General features: G+C 41.9%; 1 protein-coding gene across 1 annotated transcript; it reads right to left on the bottom strand.

Moving 5' to 3' along the window:
* Positions 1-485: 485 nt before the first annotated feature.
* On the bottom strand, positions 486-17,858 carry lingo4b (leucine rich repeat and Ig domain containing 4b). Its single transcript, XM_061674711.1, is given in 4 exon segments — positions 486-2,407; positions 2,409-3,623; positions 3,701-3,800; positions 17,695-17,858. Coding segments are annotated over 2 exon segments (1,812 nt in total). The 5' UTR covers positions 3,612-3,623; positions 3,701-3,800; positions 17,695-17,858; the 3' UTR covers positions 486-1,798.
* Positions 17,859-27,406: the final 9,548 nt, after the last annotated feature.

Genomic DNA, 27,406 nt, shown 5'->3' with positions numbered 1-27,406 from the left:
CCCAATTTGACATAGTTGGGTGGTTAATTTACCCGATAAGCATCATGTTTATCTGATCGCTTTGTGCGGGAGAAATGGGTAAATGAGCCAGTACTGGCTTCGGGATTAACAGGAGGTAGTTGCAGAGTATGCGCAACTCTCCAATAACGCCACAAACGTTGCTAGATTTGTTGCTAGTTGCTTTAAAAAAAGAAAAAAGTTGCTAGAAGTGGTCAGAAAAGTCGCTAAATATACCAACAGTTGATAAGCTGGCAACACTAAGTAGCCGCTCGCTTTGTCGGAACACCCTAGCGCCACCCATGGTCGACATGTTAATGAGAGCCGTAATCAGTATTTTCATGAGACAGAAACGACTCCCCAAAACCGAGGGATTTCAGGCAGTGAGTGATGATTTGTCATTTTTTGTATTTTATTTTTTTTGGACCACAAGAATGTCAGCGTTTGTACGATACCTAGCAATTCTTTGGAAAGACATTTACGAGCAAGTTATCAAAATAAGAAATAAACAACAATTGTGTATTGTTAAAGCATTTTATAGTTGTCACACTTCAAAAGTAATTGTGAGACTAATGATAGAAACATTAGCCCATAGCATAATTGCCCAAGTCATTTTTTAACATAATCAGAAAACAAGATAAAATACAACAAAATCAACAAACAGGAGTCCATCAACCTTTGCAGATTACCGTGACCTGAATGACTGAAAATCTACAGACTAAAAGAAGAAAAAAATAGCAAGCACATAAGTATTTCTTTATTGATATTATGCCAGTTAATAAAAAAAAATACTAAGGCAATTATGCTATAAGACTAACGCAAAGTAACCCAGCACACACATACAAACATCCTTGACCTTAATATTTACAAGATGGTGGCGCTCAGGAGCGTATTGTCATCCAAAAAGAAGTTAGTGAGGCACATGTTCTCCAGTGTGGCGCAGGTAGAAAATAAAAAAAGAAGAACAGCAAAATGGTTTCCTGCTTAATAAAAACAAAAACATGTCATAATCAAGTAAGAAAAGATCCTGACCGACCTGCTAGAGCTTCAAATGGTAAAGGTCACATTCCTATGTACATTAAGCATCAGAGCTGCTACTAAATAGCTAATCTACTCCACCGACAGTATTTATTGCTTTTATCTGACTGGTGTTCACAGTGAGCATGTCTACTCGTGTTGGCAATGAAAACTTTACAAAATGGATGTTCAAACAAGCACTTGAAAGGTTTTGACGAGCCAGAAGCCGCTTTTGAAAGTGTTTTGATGTCAATAACAACAGTTCATTTGTATAAAGCGAGCATGGTGAGATGGTCATTAGTTAAGATGAAACATGGCCCGAGAGCAGTGGTTCTCGAACTGGGGTCCGTGAGCCATAATTTGCAAAATTATTTGCAATACATTATTATGTCTTATCGTATGGGGACCGGCGGACAAATAAAACTACATAATAAACAAATTACCGTAACCTTAGCTTTGGTCCAATTAAAAGGTTTGGTATGATTATGACGTATTACCAAATAAATCTGTTTTACAGCAATAAAGTCCTATTTTTCCAAGAAAAAAACCTTTTTATAACAACTTTTTTTCTTGGAAATTGGAAGCTCTTTGTTTCTTATAGCTTTTAGGGGTGTCTTTAATTGGTCTTAAGATTATGAGAGGATTACTTTGAAAAATGTCTCCTTGTAAGGGGTCCCTGGACCCAAAATGTTTGAGAACCCCTGCTCTAAAGTTAGGACAAATCCAATAAACTGTTTTAGAAGCACATCTGGGCGGTCCTCTAAAAGGTAACACATTGCTGGCTTTAAATAAGTTTCATGGTGAACCTGCCGCCGTCCCCGCCATCCCCTCCGCCGCCCATGGAGGAGCGAGGAACAAAGTCGATGGTGGCAGTGTGCTTGATCTGGCCTTTGCTTTGGCTCCAGAAGAACATGAAAACAAAGCAGATGGCCACCGAGCTGAGGAAGGACAGGAAGCCCATGGTGGTGGCGATGATCAGCGTCTTGGCGTCAAAGGGGTATGGCTTGGCCTGTTGGGCTGAAGAGTTGGTGGCTTGGGGAATCGGGGGCTCCACCCAGTCCTCCTCTGTGAAGAAGGGGATGGTTCTGTTGCGTGGGCCCCCCTTCACATAGAGGCCGACGGTAATGCTGTCATTGCCGGCAGCATTGCCCGCGAGGCACTGATAGGTGCCACTGTCGTGGACCTGCGCAAACCGCACCTCCAGCGTACCGTTGGGTAAAACTCTGATTCTTCCCACCGGAGAAACCGCATTCTTGTGCGATGAGATCCAGGTGATGGACGGAGCAGGATCCCCATCCGCTTTGCAGGAGAAGAGAACGGTGGTGCCTTCCTCCACCCTGGCCTCCTGCGGCCTCCGGTCCAGGATCCGAGCAGTCCGGCAGGTGAACAGCCTTCGGTAGCTCCTTTTCTGAAAAGTCTCTGAATTCCCGCTGCCTCACGGTGTCGGGGGACGAGCACGTGGGCTGACGTCCATCAAAGTTCAGGCGTAATCGCCGACGGACCACCCAGAGCAGACGGCAGTCGCAGGACAGGGGATTCCCATCCAATCTCAGCACCTGAAGGTTCCCCACTGAATGTAAGGTGCTCTCCTCCAAAGTTGTGAGCTGATTGGATGTCAAGTTGAGCATGCGGAGGGAGGCGAGGCCCCTGAAGGCCCCCGGCTCTATTCGCAGCAGGTTGCCCCTGGCTAGGTGTAACTCTTGGAGTCTAAGGAGTTCCCGCAACATATTACCTTGAACAACAGTGATGGGGTTATAGGACAGGTCCAGGAAGCGTAGGTAGACAAGGTGACGCAGAGCCGAGTATGGCACTGCGCTGAGGTTGCAGCTGCTGATGACCAGAGCGGTGAGGTTGAGTCCAATCAGGCTGTTGCTGGCCACAGTGTCAAGCGAGGGCCAGTTGGCCAGGATGAGGGTGTGCAGACGGTGCAGGCGGCGGAAAGCGTTGTTAGGCAGCGTGGAAATGGTGAGGCGGAGCATGCGAAGGTACGTGAGGCTCTGGAGCTGAGACAGCGCCTCAGTCGGAATGGATGTCAAATTACTGCGGTCGATGTTGAGCTCTTGCAAACTCTGCAAACCAAAGAAAGCTCGCTGGGAGATGAACACCAAGTCATTCTCGTCGGCGTCGAGCTTCTGTAGGTTCACCGTCTCTCTGAAGGTGTAGTCCAGGAAGACCAGAATCTCATTCTGGCTCAGATCCAGAAAACGTAGACCAGACAGGCCGGAGAAAACCCCGACGGGGAGGATCTTGAGTCGATTATTCTTAATCCGAAGTGTCCTGAGATTTTGTAGTCCCTGGAAGGCTTCCACCTCAATCATAGAGATCAGATTCTCACTAAGATCAAGATCTTGAAGTTCATGGAGGCCAGAAAACTGGCGGCGCCCCACTGTCCGAATCTTGTTGTACGATAAATCCACACGCCTTGCATCGCCGGAAAAGCCCTCTGGGATAGAGTTAAAATGTTTGCCAGAGCAGATGACTTCCTTCGCCTCAGGCCGACACGAACAACGAGGAGGGCAACTTCCCGCAGAGAGACACAGTCCCGCCTGAAGCAGGATGCCCCATGCCGCCCATCGAACCACAGACCCCACAAACATCTTACTCCCTTTCTGAAAAGACACACGGACAGGACATCAATTGAATGCTGGTGTAGAAGTACAATTTTGACGTCTTACAAACAAAGTACCTTGTCAGTGCCTGAGCGCAGAGGATCATAACCAGCGCCAGTCAAGTAGGAGTCAGTCTTGGGTCTGGTGGTCTCGTGTTAGCGCCCTTATTAGCATCCCCTTCAGCATCATATGGAGCAAACACAGAGAGAAGAATGTTTTCAGTAAATGGATAAAACACTAAAGTCGATACCACAATTGCTGAGTTCAAAGTCTTCAAATGGGGATTCATGCAAGAATGACAATTTATCAGTGACTCCACTTCTTCGTGAAATCATTTTCCTCTGACATCTTTTCACGTGCTTTCATGAATAGTTTTAATGGCTATAAACAGCTACGAGATGAAAAATAAAACTTGAATAAATCTTTTTGAATGCAGACAAATGTGACCTTTACAGTTTCAAAGTCTCACTCAGTTTGTGGTCATATCATTAGTTGCTTAATTGTTCAAATTTCTGGCATCCTGCTGATTAAATGTCACAAACCAGAAGAGGTGAAAGAAGCACAAACAAGCAAACAGCAGGGAGGCAGGGGTTGTAAAAGATTCCCTTTATTAGCAGCCTAGTGCTGGAGCCGGTAGCTTTGGAAAGCCGTTTGAGAATTTATTCGATATCCTTGATATCCAACTTAAGTTCCATGTACTAGTACGCTCTTTTTCCTCACTACTAAGCCAATCCAGCAAACTAATAGAACGACTCGGACACAGTCGTAGAACGACTGTCTTACTAGTATTGTTTTTTTTCACGTCTGTTTGACAATTCTGCATTGTAGTAGGACAACTTTGGCATACTAGTAGGACAACTACATATTACTAACAAAACAAAATGCCCACTGGGAGTTTTTACGAGTAGGGTGCAGTAGGCTACGTGTGTGTGCCACTTGCCTACAAGTTGGGCCTAGTAGTGATTTTAGTGCAGACCAGTAGGTTTGATTGGCTACTATAGGGGCACGAGTAGTGGAAGAATGGTACTAGTAAGACAGTTGTACCTCTAGGGTGTTGAATTTGTCTCACTTGTGAGGACAAAGAGCATACTAGTACATGGACATACTGACTTATTATTATCATTACTATTATTATTATTATTGTGGACATACTGTACATAAAGGACATTGAATAATTGCTCAAACAGATTTCCATCTCGTTATCATAATTTTTGACAACAAGCAACACCACACAACAAATTCAACAAACAAGAAGACTCCAGTTGCCTTTCAACCTTTACGGATTACCATGACCCGGATGACTGAGAATCTACACCGACAAAAAGAAGAAACCCAAGTTTTAGCAAGTACATTGGTGTTTTTTTTTTTGTTTTTTTTAAATTCTCATTGTGACAGTAAGTTAAAAATGACTTGGACAAATATGCTTTTAGCATAACATTGCTGTGTATGAAGTGTCTCAAGTCTACATGTCAAGTCGGCTACTTAATTGCACCGCATCGCAGTGAAATTAAAGAACAAAACATGCACATGTATGTAGGTCGAGTGTGAAGCAGATGTTAAGCGAGTGAGAGAATTCTGCACACCAGGACAAGTCGACAAACAAAATCCCCACTTCACTGATGATCAAAGACTCTATCTCGCATTTTTTTTAATTGAGCATATTTTTAGCCTGCCAAAAAGAGGCATTAAAGACCACTTAACACCCTCGGAAGCGTTCTGCCGCTAAAAGCCGCGAGTGTCGCCTCGACTCGCGCACATGAGGCCTTCATGGGGCCCCTGGAGGCAGGCATCTGGAGAGTGCCCGCGTGTATGTGTGCCATGTACTTATGTTTGTAAAGGCTTTTAAAAGCTGTGTATACGTGAGGTTATTTGATCTTTTGTTTGCTTGTTTGTTGTTGTTGTTGTTTGTCATTTATGGAAAGCCCTTTGAGCATTTATTTGATATCCTTGAATTCTACCTTAAGGTCCATGTACTGGAGGTGGGAGTAAATCACATGAGTACAAGTCTTCACCTTCAAGTTTCAAATAAGTTAAGTCTTTACAGTGGTGCCTTAAATTAGTTCCGTGACCAAGATCGTAACTCAAAACACTGATACTGCAGATCCTCTTTCCCCAATCAATTGAATGGAAATGCCATTCATCCGTTCAAGCTTCCCCAAAGAAACAGCAAACATATTTGGGATGTGTTTTTACCAGTAATAAGGAAAATAGCACTCTGTAATATTGTACTTTTTAAAAACATGCAATAATTACATAATTAAATGGAATGTAAGGAATTACTATTCACTGTGGCAAATGTGCCACATTTTTTGCTTCAATTTAATGGACATTGTGCGGCTGTGTTGGAGTGCGCACCACGGTCACCTGGGGGCAGTATAATACAGATAGACGAATATACAAGGAGACGGTCATTCCTCAAAAAGCTCCGGTTAGTCACTCTTTGCAGAGGATTAAGAAGAACATTTGCCTTTGAGTATTGTTGTATTGTTTGTCTACATGAATTGCTCCAAGGTTTGTGATCAAGTATGCGTATACGTTGCTTCTAGGGTTATAACACACCTGGAGCGATTATGTATGAAATAAGAATTGTAATTAATTTAGGAAAACGTAATAAGCCGGGAGCGACGTTTGCGTGACTTCCGGTTTATCGTAAAATTTGATTGTTAAAATCAAACTAATGTCTCGAAAAGGGCACCACGTCAAATCTTTAAAGTTTAACTTCAGGCGAAATGACAAACCTTTTTAAATCAGTCTCATGATCTGTAGGTTGCTACACGCTACGACATTTTGAGTCCTCGGTTACAGAGACACACACAAAATACGAGCATGAGTGGGATTTTATGGTATATTTAATGAAACACACAACTACAGACTGCAACAAGCAAATAACACTAAGGGTAAACGAAAGAAAGAAAATAAGGCATACGAAAATGAAAAAGAGGACATCATGTGTGGTCACTGGGCTAAACTAAATGAGCGTGTGAGCGTTTAATGCGTTGAGTCTGAGCGAGAGAAGGCAAAGTTGGGATTTTGTATGAAGCTAGTAATTTCCCCACAATTATTACGCACTGATGTTGTACATCATAGTAAGGATTGCAGTGTCGACTCACGGACACAGATCAGCCGGTCTTTGGGGGTCGGTGTTCCTCCGGACCTCAGGCGGGAAAGAAGTTGAAGAAAAAACAGATGCACAAAAATAAAAAGAAATAGGAAAGTTGTTGTCCCCTTTGGAATGCGCTCATAACTTCCCTACCGGTTGACCTGGTGGCGGGCCGAGCTCTGGCCCTCAGAGACTTGCGGGATCCGTCCGGGATGCCGGCAGTTGCTCGTCGAGGCCCCGCCGACCGATCGTGGCTAGGGAAAGCGATCGGAGCCGCATGGTCGACTTCTTCGATCGAAATCGCCGCCGCCTTGGTTGCGGCGGGCGTTCGCACACGTGGTGGCCCCGGAGGCGCCCAAGGACAAAGGGAACTAAAGAAGGGGGAGGGGGTTGGCCGCAGGCCACCCAGATGGCGAGCTTATAGCGAGGTACGAGTAGAAGTAAAACAAGACTAGCATCAACTCAACTCAAGTTCAACTCAACTCTAAGAAAGGTGTGAGTTTAGAGTTAAATACCCCAGGGGCGGGGGGTAGGAAGAGGGAGTGCCGACTTGGAGAAGACCACACCCACCAGCCTGAATCTTGTCTACTTATTTGAGTAAATAGGTTTTAAAATAATATTAATCTCAAACACTCCCACATGTGTAGTCTCACGCATAGAATCATTGTTGAAACTTTGGTCGTGGCAGATGGGTTGCTTAACAAACATCAGAGGCACGTCCACAAGTTCTGGCGCTTGCAGTTCCTCTCAACGCCAGTGGGTGGAGTATCACGCGCATCTATGGATATTAACCACATAGTCTTCCCCAACCATTTGGTCCGGGGAAGGGGTCTTTTGAAGACAGGAATCAAGATTTGACTTGAAGCTGCTAATTAGGTTAAGGTCCACTTGACGTACACCAGGCCCTGTCCCAGTCGCCGTCTCACAGCAGGGCAGCGTGGAGGAGTGGGGGTTCTCAGGTGGTCGCGACTCTCTGTGACGCCTCAAAGTTGGGGCGTGCATGTCCGCTACACAGCGATACCGATGCTATTCATGAACCCTTTTTAATGGCATATTGGGTTGTTTGTTAGCATTAAGCTAAACGGACATTAGTAAGGCAAAGCCATGTGGCTGTTTTAAATACGCAACGTGTAATTCTGCTTGTTTTATGTTTAGCTTGACAGTAAACTTCAACTCGTAGTGGCCATAAACAGCTTGAAGCATCTTTTTTTAAAAGAATTGTTTACTATCTTCCAAACTGCTGTTTGTTTTGAAGTGAGACGAGTTGAGTCCACTGCCACCATACAGCGCTCTTATCCCTAATTTCTGCTTGCAAGTCAACGCAAAAAATGTGCTTCACGACGGCTCATATCTCGAAAAACCCGTAAATCGGGTCACTGGTATCTCGAGGCACCGCTGTACTTGGGTTAAGCAAGTCAAAAGTCATATAATCTTGCTTAGTGATCACAGAACATTTGCACAATAGCAGCCAAAGGATGTTACTGCTTCTACAGCACCCACAAATACCAAATGTTAGTTTAAAAAAAATGCAAAACCAATGAAAAGGGAAGAGTGTCTAACTGCACTGCAGCATGTTGAGAGCCGTCTCTTTAATGGAAAATGTATGTAACACTTCACTTCTGTTCACTTTGAGATAACACATAGCAGGCATCAATCGTTAAATGTCCACACATCACTGCACAATGTCGCCTTTAACGTTTTTACATCAGATCAGCTAATACACATTCAAACGACTCTTGCTGCAAAGAGTCATTAACCGTGGACAGATCAACTTAATTTCACACAAATTTAATTTCAGGTTTAATTTTAGGCTCGAGGTGCCACCGTAACACACGCGCGCAAACAGGCAGTGCGTCTTGTAAGTGGCACTCGCATCTGTCATCGCATGCATGGCGATAATGTCATTGTCAAATCATTTTTAAACACATAATGTTATTTGATATGTTCTATTGTTAAATTAACTTTCACGACATGACGTAATATCATTCGATCTTCTATTGTTAAATAAAAGTTCAACTCGGAATGCCATGCGATATTTTCTATTCATAAATCAACTTTAATTACATAGTGTAACGTCGACAGAGGTGTTCTAATATTACATAAACTTTAAATACGTCATGCCATTAGACATGTTGCATTGTTAAATAAACTTTAAATGCACTGATAATGTCATTTTTGTCTTGTTTGATAAAGTGTAAATACATGACATCACGCCATTAGACATGTTGTTAAATAAGGTTTACCTACATTACATCACATTATTATTATTATTAGTTCTAGTTTTAAATATACTTGAAATACTGTACATCGGCCAGCAGCTGATGTTGTAATTGATATTTTTTTCAGGACTCGAATTAAAAGACCCAGGAGGAGGCAATGCTTTGCTATAATCTGTATTCACTAACTACTGACAGCTCTTATGCCTAATTTACACTGAGCAGTAAGTACATCAACAAAAATAATAATAATACATTTCATTTCAAGCGCCAAAAAAAAAAAAAAAAAAAACGAGGACACTGAACAATCAAAGAGTGGTTAAAATCACACAGAGAGAAAATGCAGGAGCTCGGCTGTTACATTTTTCCTAATGTAGGAAACGAGACCATGGACGTGGGCTGGGTGAAGGTTTGCCCACTCTGGCATGATGGTATTTCCAGGCAGAAACAAAAATCTTCTCTCCCTTACGGTGGAAATTTGCGGTACTTGTAAATCAGCGTGTGCATTGAAATACATCCCCGGTTCCTTTCCAATTTGATAGCACGAGCTGAAATGTTGTTCAAAATCCTGTTCTGCTTTTTGCCACGCATGAAGTATTTTTCAGTTCTGTCATACATTTAGTGGCATGCGAGTTGGGAGACGTGAGGGGAATTCACGCAATGCTCAGAACCTGATTCACCCACAAAAGTGTCTCCCCAGCCTTCCAGTATCAGCCCTTTGAGCTCTAGCAGCGCCCCCTACAGCACACATCGCAAAACGCAAAGATTTGCCCTGAGTGTCCAACTCTGTGATGGACATTCTTGGATTCCCACAGTCTGGACTTCTGATCCAGTCTGATCCAGGCTAGTGAGAGACAGGGACTGGCAGGTGTGCGCCATCTCAGGCGAAGCCAAACAGAGATCCCCTACCCCTACCCCCACCCCCCAAAAAAACGCACACCCCTTCTAGCCACGCTGCAGTCAGGTGTCGCAACCCGAGGCACGCTAGCCCGTGCTACTGACCCTGTCCGTCAAATTAGAAAATGAGGGAATGAAATAAACGTTACCCTCGGGTGCATATCGCATTACCATCTGCATTAGACGAAAATTATTTGCTATTACGCAGGTGAGCAAAAGCTAACCGGATTGATACTTCAAAAGGTTCCCTAAAGCATTACTAGACTAATTATCGTCAGTTTTAGATGTACATTTTGTTAAAAATAATTTGCTTATGCAGTAATTCTCAAAGTGTGTTGAAGGTACTACTAGTGACACACGGGCCTCCTCTAGTGATACGTGAAAAGATCACTGAATAAAAACATTTTCAAAATACATTTCAAACATGAAATACAGTCAACCCTATTAAAATGAATGAAAATATCAACCGATGGCAAGAAAATGAAGGGAGAAATACACTGCAGTTACAATTCAGTTGTATTTAACATTTAAGTCCAATACATTTGCATTTAATCTATAACTGTCCATATTTAAACATTTAGGTAACATTTTTATTTAACTTATTTGCAATACATTTTGATTGAATCATTGAAGGACAGTTTTTCCAATTTTCCTATACTTAACTGTGGTGTTAATGTTCAGAGTTTGCATAATGTGACAGTGGCTAACGATAAACGCAAAATATTTTTTGAGGTGGTACTTCATGTAAAAAGTTTGAGAACCACTGTCCTAAAGTATGATTGTAATTGGTCCTTTAGATTGACTTTAAAATCATTCCATTATGTCTAAAATATTTTTGGGAAATGACACAAGTTCAGTTTTCCAAACAATGAAGATGGAGTTGTGGAAAAGTATCCAAAAGCTCAGTTTTCAAGCACGAAAATCGACATTTGCGAAACCAAAACACACAAACATGGATATGGCGTATACACACCGCCTCTTTCGGTCTTGATGCCCTCTCACTTCTACGTCCAGTCAACTGGCATGTTGCTCAAAACCAACATCAACATTTAGTAAAGTCCTGCTCTTCCTCTGCTGTCATCGCTTGACCTGCAGTGCAATGAAGCCTTTTTGGCAACAAGTGCACCACATATTGCCGTGACCAGTGTCCCGACTCAAGCGGCCCCTAGAACAAGCCGCCCCAACACGGCCCGTTTCTGTTCTGTGACACTTGTCGCCGCTGCGATATTTTTAGCTGATCGCAGTGAGAACGACAAGAGCCTCAAATCCCCAATTAAAGTGGCTGGAACACTGTGCGTGTGTGTGCTTTTGCGTGCCTCTTTTTATGAGCTTGTGGCACCTGCCGCAGTGTGGCGGCCCCCGAAGGCCTGGTGCATGCAGGCAGCAAATATTTAAAAAGTTTTGCCTGCAGAACACAAGCATAGCATTGCAGAAGTGAGCAGCTGCTTTATGAGCGCCACAAAAAGTCCATTCCCTGGGGAATGACTTTTACCAGCCTGCTGCTTGAGTTTACAAAACAGCAACAAAGACTTTTTATTCCCACCACCCAAGAAAGCTTCAAAGAATTTGAACGTCACGCCAAGTGCCTGACGACAGGACTATGGCACCCCAGACATGACAAGGGGTAAAACAATTTGACTTTCACCATGAAGTTCAAAGTTCTTGCAGGTGACAAAAGCTGGAGCTGTCTGCAATGACCCTTCTGTGTCATTTGATCAAGGCAGGGCCATTGAGAAAACAACATCGATTTCTTCTCATTGTAGTTCCAATGTGTGCAGTGTGAGTCGAAAAGAAGATGTTACCTGCGGTTAACTGCTTGGAAGGGATACCCAATTAACATTTCAGTGGCTACATTGATGATAAAATAGGCGTGAAACCCAGACATCATTGAGGTACTGGCTAATTAAATCAGGAGATGGCAACAAATGAAACGCCTTAACCTTGGTCATTGTAGACGTAGCCTAGCATCCTAGCATACTCATTTGCAAATGAGCCGAGCAGACCATTTTTTAAATGGTTCTTCTTTGAGGGAGATGTTTTGAGCAATTTGTCCACTTTTTGCAATTTCAGACAGTGTACATGTTCTTTGAGCAAGGGTTCTTCTTTGAGCAAGGTTTCTCCAGAAGTGTTTGTTTGAGGGAGTGTTCTTCTTTGAGGAAGGTTTCTAGCTGTTCTGTTTCAATTAAGGTTTCTAATGGTTCTTTCAGGTAATGTTCTTTCAAGAAGGTTTGTACCGGTTCTTTGAGAAAAGTTTGAAGCAATTCTTCCACTTTAGCAATTTCAGAATTCTTTACCAAAGGTTTTTCTTTGAAGGAGGTTTTGTAGCGCTCCTTAATAAAGGAAACATTCTTGCTTTAGTGGTTCTAAGGCTATGTTCATACATACTAAGAAAAAAAAAACTAAACAAATGTGTGCAAGCGATGTGGACGCAGTGGAAGTGGGACTTGGAGAGATCCGCTGATTTCAACGCCATGCTTCCACATTGCGACCAGCACAAAGTGCTTCATCGGCAACATTAATAATAGCAGCGATAAATGAGGCGAGGGAATTAGTCTCAGCACAGCGCCACCTCACAAATTAGGTCAACGCAGCAAACTGACGCTGCCCGTATGTGACTTGTGGAGACGGTATTATACTGATTGACAGGAGAACCCTGGCTCTTAACCTTTTAGAGGTTGGAGTTCAAAGAGTGATCGTGCTAATTTTGGGTGACACCAGTTGGATATGAAGAATAGTGTTCCTTTTTTATTTCTTATGGTTCTTTCATTTCTAGGGGGTTCTTTGAGGAAAGACCTCTACAAATTGTCCTTTTAAGAAGGTTTCTAGTTTGTCTTTCAGGAAGGCCTCTGTTGATTTTTCTGTGAGAAAAGTTACTCGTGTTTTTGAAGAAAGTTTTTAGTGATTCTTCTTTGCGGAAGGTTTCTAGTTTATTGAGCGAGGTTTCTACTGGTTGTTTAAGGGAGTGTTCTTCTTTGAGGAATGTTTCTAGTGGATTTTTGAGATATGTTTCTCAAGTTTCTTATTTGAGGAAGGTTTCTACTTGTTCTTCTTTGAACAGTGTTCTTCCTTCATGTAGATTTCTAGTGATTGTTCTTTGACGAAGGTTTCTAGAATTCTCTGAATAAAGTTTTGAGTGGTTCTTTGAGAAACATTTCAAGGAGTTTTTTTTTTTGAGAAAAAGACTGGAATCTTTTCTTTGAGGAAGGTTTCTAGTTGTTCTTTGAGGATAGTTTCAAGTGATTCTTTGAGGAAGGTTTCTAGTGATTCTGAGGTAGGTTTGTAGTGATTCTTTGAGTAAGCTTTTTACTTGTTTTTGAGTACAGTTTTCAATGGATCTTCTTTAAGGAAGCATACTTCTTTGAGGAATGTTTCTCGTGATTCTGAGGTAGGTTTGTAGTGATTCTTCTTAGAGTAGGATTTTTACTTGTTTTTGAGGAAGGTTTCTAATGGATCTTTAAGGGAGCATACTTCTTTGAGGAATGTTTCTAGAAGTTATTTGGGGAATTTATTTTTCTTCATTTGAGGTTTCTTGTGATTCTTCTTTGATGCAGTGTCGTTTCTTGTGCAAGGTTTCTAGTGATTATTCCTTCAGGAAGGTTTCAAGAAACGGATTCAATTTTATGCCATTTTAGAATAGCGAGAGTTCTTCTTGCTCGAGGAAAGGTTCTAATTGTATTTTTCTTTGAGGACGGTTTCTAATAGTTCTCCTTGGAGAAAAGTTTCTTATGGTTTTTTGAGGAAGGCTTCTAGAGCCTCATCTTTTCAGAAATATTCTTTGACGGTTTCTCGCAATTCCTCTTTCAAAAGTATCAAATTTCATGTAAACAAACAACCAAAATAACACTTTCCAGTTACAAAGTTGTCTGATCCCCCAAAAAAGAGAATAAAGCAAAATGTTGATGGACACTGAGAGCTGTTTGGAGCTGTTTTGTTGTGTGCACGATGCTGTCAATCGCAGTATAAGCGTCTTGGTGTCACCACAGCAATGCATGAAACTGACTGGTCACTCCAATCCTTTTTAAAAACAGATTACTCTAACGTGCTTTTGCCAGGATCTTTTATAATCTATTGTTTAATCATTTCAGCGTATTGCTTTTTGGAGAGCCCTTCATAATCCTCTTACTTCGTCATTATTTGTGCACCTCTGTGCGAGAATGTCCTCTTCTCGGCGCACGCTCGCCACCATTGGACAATGACATCATCATATTGCAGTGGTGGGAAGTACTACAGTATAAAAACGTTGTTATAATACAGTACTTAATTAGATTTTAGCTTTTGACTTTTGCTCCCTAAATTTTGAAATCAATATCTGTATTTCGAGTCAATTCAATTCAATTTCATTTATATAGCGCCAAATCACAACATAAGTTGTCTCAGCGCACTTGACACATGGAGCAGGTCAAAGACCACACCCTTCACTCATTAAAAGACCAACTGAACCCCACATGAGCTTTTCTACTCCTTACTTTGTCAAAATAAACATGTTACTCCGGAAATGACGACACAACCTAAAAAAGATGTAACTCGAGAAAGGTCAGGTCAAATGCCGTTGAGACTTGATTACCGTATTTTCACGACCATAAGGCGTGAAAATACGGTAATCAATAAATTTGGTTTGCTTTGCTACCGTCTACATGTACAGGTATGCTGATGTCCGTTAGCCTGTCTACACCATTTCACATTATATATTAGCGTTAACATAGAACCTAGTGGAATTTTTGGGGGACGAAATTGTGTGGTTTGGTTGAACATTTTGGTGTTTAAATATAGTAAAATTTTCTTTTGTTTTATGTGTCAGTTTTGCAATAAACTTCAACTGGGAGTGGGGGGGAAAAAACAGCTTGAAGCACTTCTCTTATTTGGAGAACTGTGCAGGCGAGAGTCAACTTTTCCTTGCCTCAAAGTGATGTTATACTATAGCCTCCCATTTCTAGTCAGCGAGAGAGTGAGAAAAGGTGCTAAGGAAGACTTTAATAAGTGTGTTTCAATTTGGACTGTCAAAGTTAAAGCGTTAACTCATGACTAATCACAAAAGAATTATTGCGTTAATCATGTATTAACTCATATTAATCACAATTTATTTTGACCACACACACTCCTTTACCTTAATTGCGGATGTATATCTGAAATGCGGTGCAGGTTGCTGTAAGGTATAGCAATACCATATATAGGTATATAAGGTGCTTTACGATCAGGTCAATGCAAAAATTTGTGGAGACTCCGACTGGTGTGCTCGGCTGCAAATTTTGCTTCAAAAGTCACCGGATGGGACTTTAAAAAAACCAAAAACGAAGGTAATTTGCATATAGTGCAGCGCTCAACTGTCTGTTGAGTGCTGCACAACAAGTTTAAAATACCATCAGAAAGCAAAAATGTGGTACTATGTGCGGTACATTTGGCACCTGTGTTTAATCTCGATGAATCAAAATTCAAACGTGTGATTAATTTTTTTTTTTTAATCGATTGACAGCCCTAGTTTCAATAAGTGTTATTGTGGTTAAAGCACGTGACAAGGGTAAAACCACGTTTATTAAAAATTATGTACAATATATGTTTTCTCTCTTATTGTAAAACGAACGTAAAATAACAGTCAACAGTATACGTGGGTTCACTGTATAGAACATTAAATATGTAAATATGTTACATTAGAGGTGTGTAAACCATTTAATTCGTAAATATGATACATGACAGTTGTATAGACACTACATATGATCTAAATATGCTACATATTTAAATAAGTAATCTAATGTTTAGTAGTACTCTATGTAGGTTAGCCTCATTTAAAAGAAGAATTATCCGGACCAAGTAAACTTTATGTAATGTTTAAAATTTGTTCGATTTATGTATTGTTAGTTATTTCCGTGTTCAAGCTTGTGTAATTGTGTACGTGCGATGTCTACCATGATTGTAATCACCGTCATAGGGGGATATGTGACTCTTGACATCTACATGAAAATGGACAGTTTAAATATCAGATATTGGCATTCCATTGGAACAGGGCACAGTAGTGTAAATCCATCCCGAAAGACTCTTTGACGTCTGAAGTCTTTTTGAAGTGATTTAGCAGCACCTCTGTCCGTAGTTTGTTCTAAAAAGCTAACAGCAGAGAGCACTTGGTCATCATCATCATCTCCTGAGCACCAAGGCTCTGTGGTGATACTTGGGAGCACGCCAAATGTTCAATTTAATCAGAGGGCTTTTTATGAGCAGGAAGTGTTTGCGTGATTCATTTGGAGCATTCAGGTGTACATGGGTGGCGGGGGCGTCCTAACAGCTTCCTGCGTGCTAACGGTTTTCTTCGATCTGCAGCTGACGAACGGCGACAACTTTGACTCCTTTCCGAGCTCCCATGCTTCACAACGTGGCTATGCAACAAGGTGACAGCAACTCAGTGGTTATCCGGGAACGTCCACCGGAAGCTCTCTTTTGGATCACGCCAACGTGAGAACTCAACTCGATTTACAGTCCCGATGTCATGCCTGTAGACAATTTAGATGACTGTCGATTTCCGTGTCCCTTTCAAATGACGCATACCTTATGACTTGTGTTTACATTCACGGAACAGATTAATTAAGGTAGTGTAATGCCCTTGCATGTGGGCAGGCAGAGCCACAGCTGCCGATGGACTTACAGCCGGACGGGGCGAACACACGAGTGCAAAATGAGCACACTTGCAAGGAGCAGACACTCACACTGAAATAAACAACTTGAGTGACTCCAGATCCTGATGAAACTCACTAAGCCACACCCCTAAAAGGCAAAACACAAATACTACAGTATGTACAATTGTTACACTTTAAACAAAAAATGTTTATTTCTATATGTTTTGTATAGTGTTTTCATACTGTTATTTTTCTTTATTGAAAACTGGTTTTAGGACGGCTAGAATGGATGAATGGCATTTCAATCGATAAAATCGATTTCATACGTGAGTAAATTGCGTTGCAACCTTGATCACGGAACGAAGTAAACTCATAGGTCAATGTACCACTGTATAAGGACAGTGCCGTGTGCATCGTTTCAAACTTGCACATCTGTCTCTGCACTACTGACTGATTTCAACTTAATGGCTGTGAAACTCCACGAATATTTAGCTTTGTCACTACATTTATTGCTTCCTGTCAAAGAGAAAAAAGCTTTTCAATGGTGATGTTGATGCCGCCGTGCATAGGTTACAGTATATGATCCAAATCACAAATTGTGGACGTGAACACTTCAGAACTGAGTGTCTAATTTGGACGTGGATGTAGAGAAGTAATTCTGCACTTTTTTTGGGGATGTCAAAACAATTAGCCTGGCACGGTGGGATTGTTAAAGAAATTGAATTCCTGTGAATTAATCAGCGTTATTATTATTTTTGTAATACTCAGTTTGGTGCTTTTACTCACCATCAGGCTGCTTTAAACTCAAATAAGTGTCTCCACATTAAAGTTAACTAATTGCTGCAATAATTTACTTTCAGGTTTAACAATTGTGAATTTCAAAAAAAGAACAGCATAAACACAAGTTGTCAACCTCTGTAGAGACACCATATAAAAGATTATGATATTATGTGATGTCAAATTGCCTGTTGAAAACCCCCCCAAAACAAAGTACTTTCTGTCGTAAATTTAAAGTGAATGACTTCACGCCAGGTAAACACGACCAATGATTTCATTGTTCAATCAATCTTGAGAAAAACTATTTGGATTAAACCCCAAAGTAGATCGAGTGCTGTGCCAGTTCCGACTCAATCAAGCGCAACATGGCCATGCCGTGCACAAAGCTGATTTAGTAAAAACAAAAAGATGTCTGCTGTACCAGCTGCGTTACAAACAACCACAATAGATTATCTATCATAAAAAGTGAGTAAACTTACCAGTTTAGACAAGCATCCATTGCAGCTACATTCACTTCCAAATTTATCGTCGGTTTAGTGTCTCTATCGTCTCACGTCCTGGTCCACATGCACTCCTCGTCCTGCTTTACTTCTCAGAACCCGAGAGTTCTCATGATTGGACCGCCGCAAGAATTCAGGTCGACTTTGTGTGCGTCTGTGTGAGAGAGAGAGAGACAGAGAGAGAGAGAGATTGTTGCTGCTGATGCTGCATCTTCATCCCTCCCCCGCCTCCCGTTACAGCCATGAAGCACGTGATCCCCTCGATACACCAGTAAGAATGTGCATCACGCACACACACAACACAGTTCGTAACCAGCATAGAGACCCGATAAGCCTCTTATTGGTTACGAATACTCAATTACAGTGGTTATAAAAAGTCTACACACCCCCGTTCAAATGCCAGGTTTTTGTGATATCAAAAAATGAGACCAAGATAAAACTCTTCAAAAGTTTTCCCCAACATTGACTCATTTACTGCCAGCCGTATTCAAAGCAGAGTTCGCCATGTTGCAAGCCGTTTTTGAAGCTGTTTTAGAGAATTTTGAGTGATCTTTCAAAACCCACAGACTCCGAATTCAACCAAAAGAAAGACTCTCTTCTTTCACCGGAAAAAAAAGTTGCTTCCCATCTTTTTTTCATTCTTTAGTAATTAGCATTAGAACATGGGTTGGGTTTACCAAAAACACCACTTTCTCATCCAAAAATGGAGAAAAGAAGATTTATTTTGTGAAAAAAGCACGTAGACCATAAAGAATATATACTTTTTGAAAAAAAAAAAAAAAAAAAAAACAAGACTACACCCCATGGCTCAAGTTAAATGTCAGTGGCTTTTTTATATGCTGTTCCTCATTCACTCCATGAATTGCATCATTTTTTCTCACAGTGGAGACACGCACTTTGTCCTACCTACTGTGACACATGCTTTTCGAGTGTCAGGTGCCTAAGCTTATCCGGCTTCCAACGTGTTGCCATTTCTCCCCCTCATAATTGACGTGACAAGCCAAGCTTCACCTCCTAATCTTGATCTCCGATTCAAAAGCTGTGCTGATCTGAAATCCAAAGTCATGTATCGCTCCCATCTGCTGGTGTCTTTTTGTGGTTTTCAAACCTGAGTTTCACAGACAAGCTGTGTGAAACCCTCTTCCATTCCTACCCATTGAAAAAAAACACTTGACGAATATAAACGTCGTGGCAGTAGACGGTTGGATTCCAGTTGATGAATATAAAAATGGAATGTGATGAATATTAAAATGCAATGTAAACTATAACCTGTACAATTCAATTGTGGGGGGGGGGGGGGGGGGGGAATGGTACAATAACCTGGTTGCATAAATATGGACACAGTCAAACTAATATCTACCAGTGTGGGACCTTTGATGTGGAAGTATTTACCACACTCTTCTTTGCAAAAATGTTCAAAATCTTTCAGATTGCGAGAGATTCTCCTATGCACAGCCCTCTTCAGATCGCCCCACAGATGTTTGATGGAACTGTTCATAATTCCCTCCACCTTGACTAAGGTCCCAGTTCCAGCCAAAGAAAAACAGCCCCAAAGCATGAAGCTGCCACCACCATGGTTCGCAGTAGGTAATAGTTCCAATGTTATTTTGATTATGATTAGTGTTGTGTTTTTGACAAACTTACATTTTTGACTTACGGCCAAGTTCAACCTTAGATTGCATTTCAGAGATTTCAAGATATTTTTTTTTGCCACCCTAACCCATAGCCCTAATACTGTATATGACGCCGATGAGTGGCTAAAAAGCCAGTACTTGCCAGAAATTCCTGGCGATCTTTCAATATTGCTGTCGGCTACTTGGCAGCTATCTGACCAGTTTTCTTGTCATCTTTTCAAAGGACGTCCACTTCTCGGTAATGTCATGGTTGTGACATATTTTCTCCACTTAATGATGGCTTTGTTTACTGTGTTCCATGGTGTATTTACAGTAATAGTGTGGAAATTTAGTTGTGCCCTTCTCCTGACTGATACCTTTGAACAATGAGATCCCTCTGATGCTGTGGAAATGCTGTAAGAAAAGCATACTAGAACGTAACATCCATTCATCCATTTTCTGAGCCGCTTGTCCTCACTAGGGTCTCGGGCGTGCTGGAGCCTACCCCAGCTATCATCGGGCAGGAGGCGGGGTACACCCTGAACTGGTTGCCAGCCACTCGCAGGGCACATACAAACAGACGACCATTCGCACTCACAGTCACACCTACGGGCAATTTAGAGTCGTCAATTAAGGATGGGATGTGGGAGGAAACCGGAGTGGCCGGAGAAAACCCACGCAGGCACGGGGAGAACATGCAAACTCCACACAGGCGGGGCCGGGGATTGAACCCTGGTCCTCAGAGCTGTGAGGCAGACGCTCTAACCAGTCGTCCACCGTGCCGTCCATACTAGAACAGCTGAACTTAATTTGGGGTAAATCATCGGTACTTTAAATGGTGGCAGATGTATGCTGATTCGCATTTAACGAGTTTGAATATGATGATCTCAGTTGCAATATAGGGACCATGTAAAAAAAAAACATGTTTTATTACCCCCCCCCCCCCAAACACCCACCCACCGACCCACACAAGCTTTAGTTAAGTGTAAAACCAACACATAAATCAAAGCGAATTAAATTAAAATATTGTATATTTAAAGACCCAAATTTTCAACCAAACCCTCCACTTTCGTCTATCAAGTATTTTAGCAGTATTTGTGCATAAAAGAGCCTTTTCTCTTATGTTTCTAGCATCTCTGAGCATCAGACACGTCCGTGATGGTGGGAGAGATAATCAGAATATAGGCGGAAATATCCCCAAGCTGTCAGCTCTGAGAGGATTTACGACTTTATTTGTGGATGTTTTGTATTTGCGCCTTGGCGAGCCGCCCAGACGCTACATTACCTCCTCAGCCCGCGGCGAGAGTTCGGACAGCCAAGTCTCGGGGTTGGATTCTGCCTCGGTCCCGTCCAGAGCGGCGTGTCCTGCCAGGAAGGCCTCCCTGGCAGGGAAGACCTCCCTTTTTATTGTGTATGCACACAAAATGGATCATTTGAACTTCGCTAATGGGAGTTCGTCAAAGCATGAGCCCTGGAATTCACCAAAAATGGCGGCTTCAAACCTAAATGGCATGTGTCCCTGAGACTTTTTTGTGCGACATGCTAAGACATGTTCATTCAATTTCGTGTCGATTGGTGAAACTGGTGTCGGAGCTAATTTCTTTTAATTCGTGTGACTAGCCAAATTGACCATAAATCGTCTGCTTCAAACCAAAATGTCAATTTGGGGAATGGGTCTGAGACTTTTGCATGCGTCCCGCTGTGATAGACACGTCTACCCAATTTTGTGTCAATTGGTGAAACTGATGTTGGGGACTAAATTTTGGAATTCCAATGAATGGTCAAGTTGATCCTAAAATTCTGCTTCAAACTAAAATGGCTGACGTCCTGGTCTATTTTGAGTATGAGACTTTTTCATGTGCCCTGTTGTGACAAACGTGTTGACCCAATTTCATGTCGACTGGTGAAACTGAATTGGGGGGCCAAATTTTTTTTAAATTCGTGTGAATATCCAAATTGACCATGAATCGGCTGCTTCGACTTCCTGGTTAATTTTGGACATGATTTCTTGAGACTTTTCTGTGCGTCCTGTTATGACAGACATGTCCTCCACATTTTGTGTTGATGGGTTAAAACTGGTCATTTCCCCCCCTCCCTTTTCAGGGGGCGCTACTGAGTGAGGTTTGGGTGGTCGTCATCCAGACCCCTAAAATACACATTTTCATGCAAAAAGGTTATTGATTTATCATAAAAATAATAAATAAATACATCATATTATTAATGTTATTGATTATACAGCACTAATGTTACAGGAAATGATGATGGCCTCCATCTACTTGTAATAAGGAACATTTAATAACATTAGCATTTAATTTCGACATATTCAGGGCGAGTCGAGTCCGAATGTTCTCTGGTGGGTTTCCATTTTTCGGTCGACAAATCCAGTGGAGCTCAATTAGACTCGCCGGAATTATGAGTTAGAAACGTAATGGTGAACTTTCACCTTTCTGTCGGGATCTTCAAACAACTAGCAGTCAGCTAAAGACTCGACGACTCAATAGGGAGCCAATTAGTCTCAACGTGAACATGCAACGCACACACAAAATGTTCGCACACAAAAGTGCACACGGCAGCGTTGTGCTTCATGAAAGAAAACGGAAAAATCTCAACTGGGAAAGCAAATGTGCTTTGTTGTTTGAGACTCAGACTCAGAAAAGACTCATTTTCTGCATAGTAGACACTAATAGAGAGATGGGCAATGTATGACCCGCGGGCCAGATACGGTTCACTCTTTTCTTTAATCGGGCTCACCAAGCAGTTACATTATCAAGATTATATGAACTGCGATGAAATACACTGTATCGTGTTTCATTTTTTTCTTTTTTTTTTTTAAAGTGGTCATTTTTTTATGGTTTTGTACAGTACACTTACAATACTTCAATACTACAATTCTCAGCACCATGTAAGACACATTGTACCCACCCCACTCTCCCCCTTCCACACCCGTCCAGCAGGCTGTCCAGCAGACAGACATGAGCCATGTCTTCAAACCCACGTATCCAGCGCTTCCGTAGGCGTGTGCTGAGACATCAGCGTCATCCTAGCATGCTGAGAGACGACAGCGCGTCCTGGATGCTGTTGGGGGTGGGGTGAGTGGAGAGGTGAGGCGGTGGGGGTTGTGCACAAGGAGGTAAAGGCTGCCAGTAACATCTGGCCATCCTGCTGCCATCCGTAGGCTCCGCCTCTTTAAAGAAAGATGAATTATACGTGGGGATTAGTCCCTGCCTCGGCCTTCATCCTTCTTTGTAGAGGGTCGGAAAAGTCACTGGGTATAGTGATCAAATCGCTTTTGTTAACTAGCGCCACTCTTTTCACAGCCATGTCGTTAGTGTCGGCAGTGCACATCAGCAGAACTACGGAAGCCCCCGAAAAAATAGGTTTTGAAAAATGTGTTAATTTGATTAATTGCCCAGCTCTACTTTGAGCAAGCCAAGAAGTAGGTAGGAACTTGCAGGCAGCGTGAAATAAATGGGGCTTGGTCATCACCTCCAAATGTGTGGCATTCCTCTTTGATGTTGAAACATCAGACCTTTAGAGAGGCATGGAAATCCCATCTTCATGAATGGAGGCTAGTCCATGTTGAAAGTAATGGCGTTAATACGCGAAGAATTGGACCTTTTAGGTTTTAAATCCATGATCAGGCCACAGCTGCTGTCTTCTCTAATGAGGTTTGATATCATATGGACCACCACACATACACTCACGCTCACACACGTGTTTAATTCGTGCACATCAGCGCTTTCACAGATCTAAAAATATGAATTAAAGGCCAGGGGTGCAGCGTAGCCAGGGCATGCCGACTGCTAATCCCCCCGCAGAGCCAAGTCGGAGGCAGATCAGCATGTGGCGGATCAAGCGTCAGGAAAATTATGAATGTGTGTCGGCAGCTTGTTGTGTGACTTGGGTGTGCGTGATTGGGGGGGTTTTCTCTGCCGCCTCCGAATCCAAAGTAATCCCGGCAAACATGATGGCACATGTGCACACCGACATGATGTGATTAGATGCAAGGGTGCGTGAATGACTTTATTTTTCTTCCGCCCTGCATGCATGCTGCTGCTTTTTCTTTTTCTTGTGCTTTGCTCATAGGCACATTCGTCTTCCAGACAGAACTATGATGATCCATCGACAAATACCCACATAAACGCTGTTTAGCTACTCTCCTGTTTAGCTACTCTCCATTTTCATGAAAGGACGGTGTTGCTAAGAATGTAGGAGTAGAATTGCCTTTAATCTATAGACACCCAACAACCCAAATCCCGGTCCAAGCACTTTCTGACATCGTAGACTGGCACAGTTGGTACCCTTGAAAAGCTCACCTATACGAAAGATGGTAAAACTGAATTTATATATGTAAGACCTTTCAATCAAACGTCATTTCAAGTTTCAACAATCTTTGGACCACCAACAAACCCCTATATCTCGGTTCTGATACTTACTGAGGTTGAAGAAGCACACAGCATTTACTGTTGGAAAACTCACTGCTAAAGCTGTGGGGGTAAGACTTTATTTCATCCCTTTGTGTCTACATGCGCATGTCATCGTTGTGTCCGTGGGCAAGACACTTAACCCACATTGCCTATGAATGAATGTGGTTGGATGTTTGGTGGTGGTCGAAGGGGCCGTAGACGCAGAATGGCAGCCACGCTTCCGTCAGAATGCCCCCGGGCTACACAAGTATCTTACCACCACCAGATGTGACTGTGGAGTGAATGAATTAATGTCTGCAATCCTTGAGTGCCTTGAAATGCTCTATATAAGTAGTATGCATTATTATTATTTGTATTATTATTATTATTATTATTATTTCTACAGTTATTTCAAAAAGAGTGATACGTGGGCCCCCCAAAACTCTAAAATACTGGTTTGGACACTTCCTGATGTCATAGAAAGATTTGAGTGATACGCTCTACCTCATTTATTGGGAATGCTCGGGTGCAGTGTCTGGTGCTTCTTTTCATAGAAGCTAGCAGCTCGTCACAGTCGGTGTAGTGATTTTTTATCTAAAAGCTAGACGATTTAGTCTCGCAGCCTAAAAATATACTGAGGTCGTGCGGTTACGGCGCAGGTGAAACGGAGCCTCAGCGGTCTATTGGTTAAAATAACAGCACGTGACGAGATCACAAACGGCCCGAGACGCTCCCGAAACCTCCATCTTGGTTCCAGCGGGTCCATTTGGAAGGCTGCCTATGATTGAAACAAGTTGGCTGATGAATTCTCCGGGGTGATACCTCACTCAAAGCCTGCCTGCTGGCTGCAAAACGCCAATTAAAAAGATCAATCCATTTGGGAAATGAAACTTTCCAAGTGTTCTGGAAATGAGTTGCTTTGTTCCTCTCGTGACACAGAAGAGACATTTAGAAAGGCTCAACAGGATCTCTTGGATGATGATTAAAAAAATAATAATACAAAGTCAGTTCCACTGGGAATGACGGCGGAATGATTAATTTGCTCCGGGACGTTTGGATGTCCCTCAAAGCTCTGTAACACAACCACAGTTTTCATTATTTTGCTTTAACAATCATACACAGAATAGACATGTTGACCTGATTTGGAATCCTTCCAAATTTGGAAGAAAAATACTAACTAGAATGACACTCCAAACAACAAATCTCATTCGGGTCAAAAACAAAGTAGATCCACCTCGTGTGTCAGAATTTTGTCTTAAAGACACAAAGTTACGAGCCGTATCAAATTGTATAAACACTGAAGTAGTAGAAATGTGGTGTCTCTACAATTTTATCTGGAACATTCTCTCCAGGAATAAGCTCAAGGTCAAGGATGACGGTGTCCAGGATAAAGTGCAAGGACGTTTGTCTCCAAGGTGAAATATGTGAAAGACGAACATCCCAGCCTGTTGGGAGTTTCTGAGAGTCTGAGGAATTGCTCAACTTTACCAAACGATTTCAGTTGGAAGAAATTCTTACAAGAGTCTTCAAATTCTTTAACTTAGCAGTTTCAGTTCGATGAAATTCTCTCTGACAATTTCATTTTGGAGAAGTTCTTCCAGGAGTCTTAAGGATTCTTCAATTACCCAGGATAATTTCAGTTCTAAGATGATGTTCCAGGACTCTTTAAATATTCCTCAACTTCACAGGACAATTTCAGGTCTAAGAACTTCTTCCTGGAGTCTAAGGATTCCTCCACGTCACAGGACAATTTCAGTTCAAAGATGATGATCTGGGACTCAAAGGAACCTTCAACTTTACTTCTTGCTTCTGTGTCGTGTTGACGTCTGCTTCTTTTTTGACTGACCTCAATCATAAGAAGATTGTCTTGTCATGTTTTGTTTTTGTTACTGTTTTTGTGACCCTTTGTAAGAGAACAAAATGTATTGACTACGTGGGAGAAAAAAAAAAAAATGTTCTTTTCAACCATTTGGAATATCAGTTTGATCTTCTTAGCGTTTTAATCTGGACAGCGAGTCCACAAGTGAACAAAAAAGTACAGTTCGTACGGTATTAAGCAGATTTATGCGGCCGGCCATGATGCTGCCCAGTTTCGGGTCACAAACGAGCTGATTCTGTATTTAAAGCTGTCAGTTTTCGATGTGACTTTTCCTGAATCATCCCCGAGTGATGCATCCATAGGCCTAGACTGTTGATGTGGGGATTTCCCATGATGCATCGTTACCCCCTTTCCAACTCAATGTGTTTATATGTTGTTTGATGTATGTTACTAACTCTACCACCTAGCAGGCGCTGCTTCACAACTACTTTTATCATTGATTTTAGTAAAAGTAATCCTTTTGGTTTTTGGATTTGCATGATTATGACAAACCACAAAAAGTCCGCTACTTTTGCTACTCTCCTGATGGGGATTAACCCTGTCTAGAAAACCTGGATAAGATTAAAGATGATTTAATGTTCTTGCAAGACGGAACAGGCATACAGCAAAGGCGACGGACACAGTGGCTGATCAAAGAATATTTTCGCTGCGCTCTCTTTCATACAATTTTAAGTCATGTCCCACTTTCTTCACGAAACATAGACTGTGCTCAATCTGACTACCATTGTTTTCTCTTATCCCAGGAAAATAGTATCGTCTGATTTTGTCATCCTCCGATTGGATCAAACAGGAACTATGCCCAAAACCTCAAAAATACTCAAGAGTCTAATCAGTCATTAGTCAGTATGCGCCGGGCCGAAACGTTAATATGTCAACAAAAAAAAAAACATCTAAAAAATGTATACTTTTGGTCAGTCCCCATGAGGGTATGTTATTTCTACAAATTATTTACCAAGATAAAGTGTTGAGATTTCTTGCTAGAACGTTCATAGCTCAACAAAGATGCCAGGTTTTTTTGTTTTTTTTGTTTTTTAATTTCCCCAAAAGTTATGTTTTGGCGAGACAAGGATTCCGCTGGACGCCAGCAATATGCACAATTTAGTTTTGTAATAATGTACTGAAATTAATCTATGATTGTGTACATTTTCCATCAGTGACCGACACCAAATCCTTCAATCCACGTCTTGATGACAAATCGAGACTGGAAGTCAACCATCTGATGTTTGGAAAGAGATTGGACTTGATTTGTAATCTGACTTTTCCGATCACTGGTACTCCGGACAAAGAGTCAATTGGATGTTTTCCATTGGTGTTTTTGTGGAACGTACCGTCGCAAACAATCAGAGGTCAGGAGGGGAAAAAGGCAAGCGGTTCTAATCCGCTGCAGTCCAAACAAGCCTTAAACCCCTCTTTGGTGTCTGCGGCCGTCGTTAATCTGGCGAGCGAGCAGCCGGTGAAAAGTGCCGTCGGAAAAGCTTCTCAGCAACAACGCCGCTCGGCTTACGTAAGGTCCCCAGCGACCGCTCCTATGGATCAGGATAGCATATAGACGACTTTTGGGTGATGTAAGAGACCTGTTGGTCCTCAGGGAGCGAGAGTCCAGCTCAGGTCGTTCAGGAACGGGAAGCAAATGCGTCCTGACAAAGTGAAGAAGATGATGAAATTTCACCTGATCTTCAATCTGGGCAGAACAGTCAGATGGTCAGAACAGGAACAAGACGAAGCAGTATTTGGGCTACGAGGAAAAGAAAACATACTATAAGAATAAAGTCATAATATTATGAGAAAATCAG

Source organism: Phycodurus eques, chromosome 4 (assembly GCF_024500275.1).
Source record: "Phycodurus eques isolate BA_2022a chromosome 4, UOR_Pequ_1.1, whole genome shotgun sequence".
Taxonomy (NCBI): Eukaryota; Metazoa; Chordata; class Actinopteri; order Syngnathiformes; family Syngnathidae; genus Phycodurus; species Phycodurus eques.
This window is presented reverse-complemented; position numbering and strand designations above follow the sequence as displayed.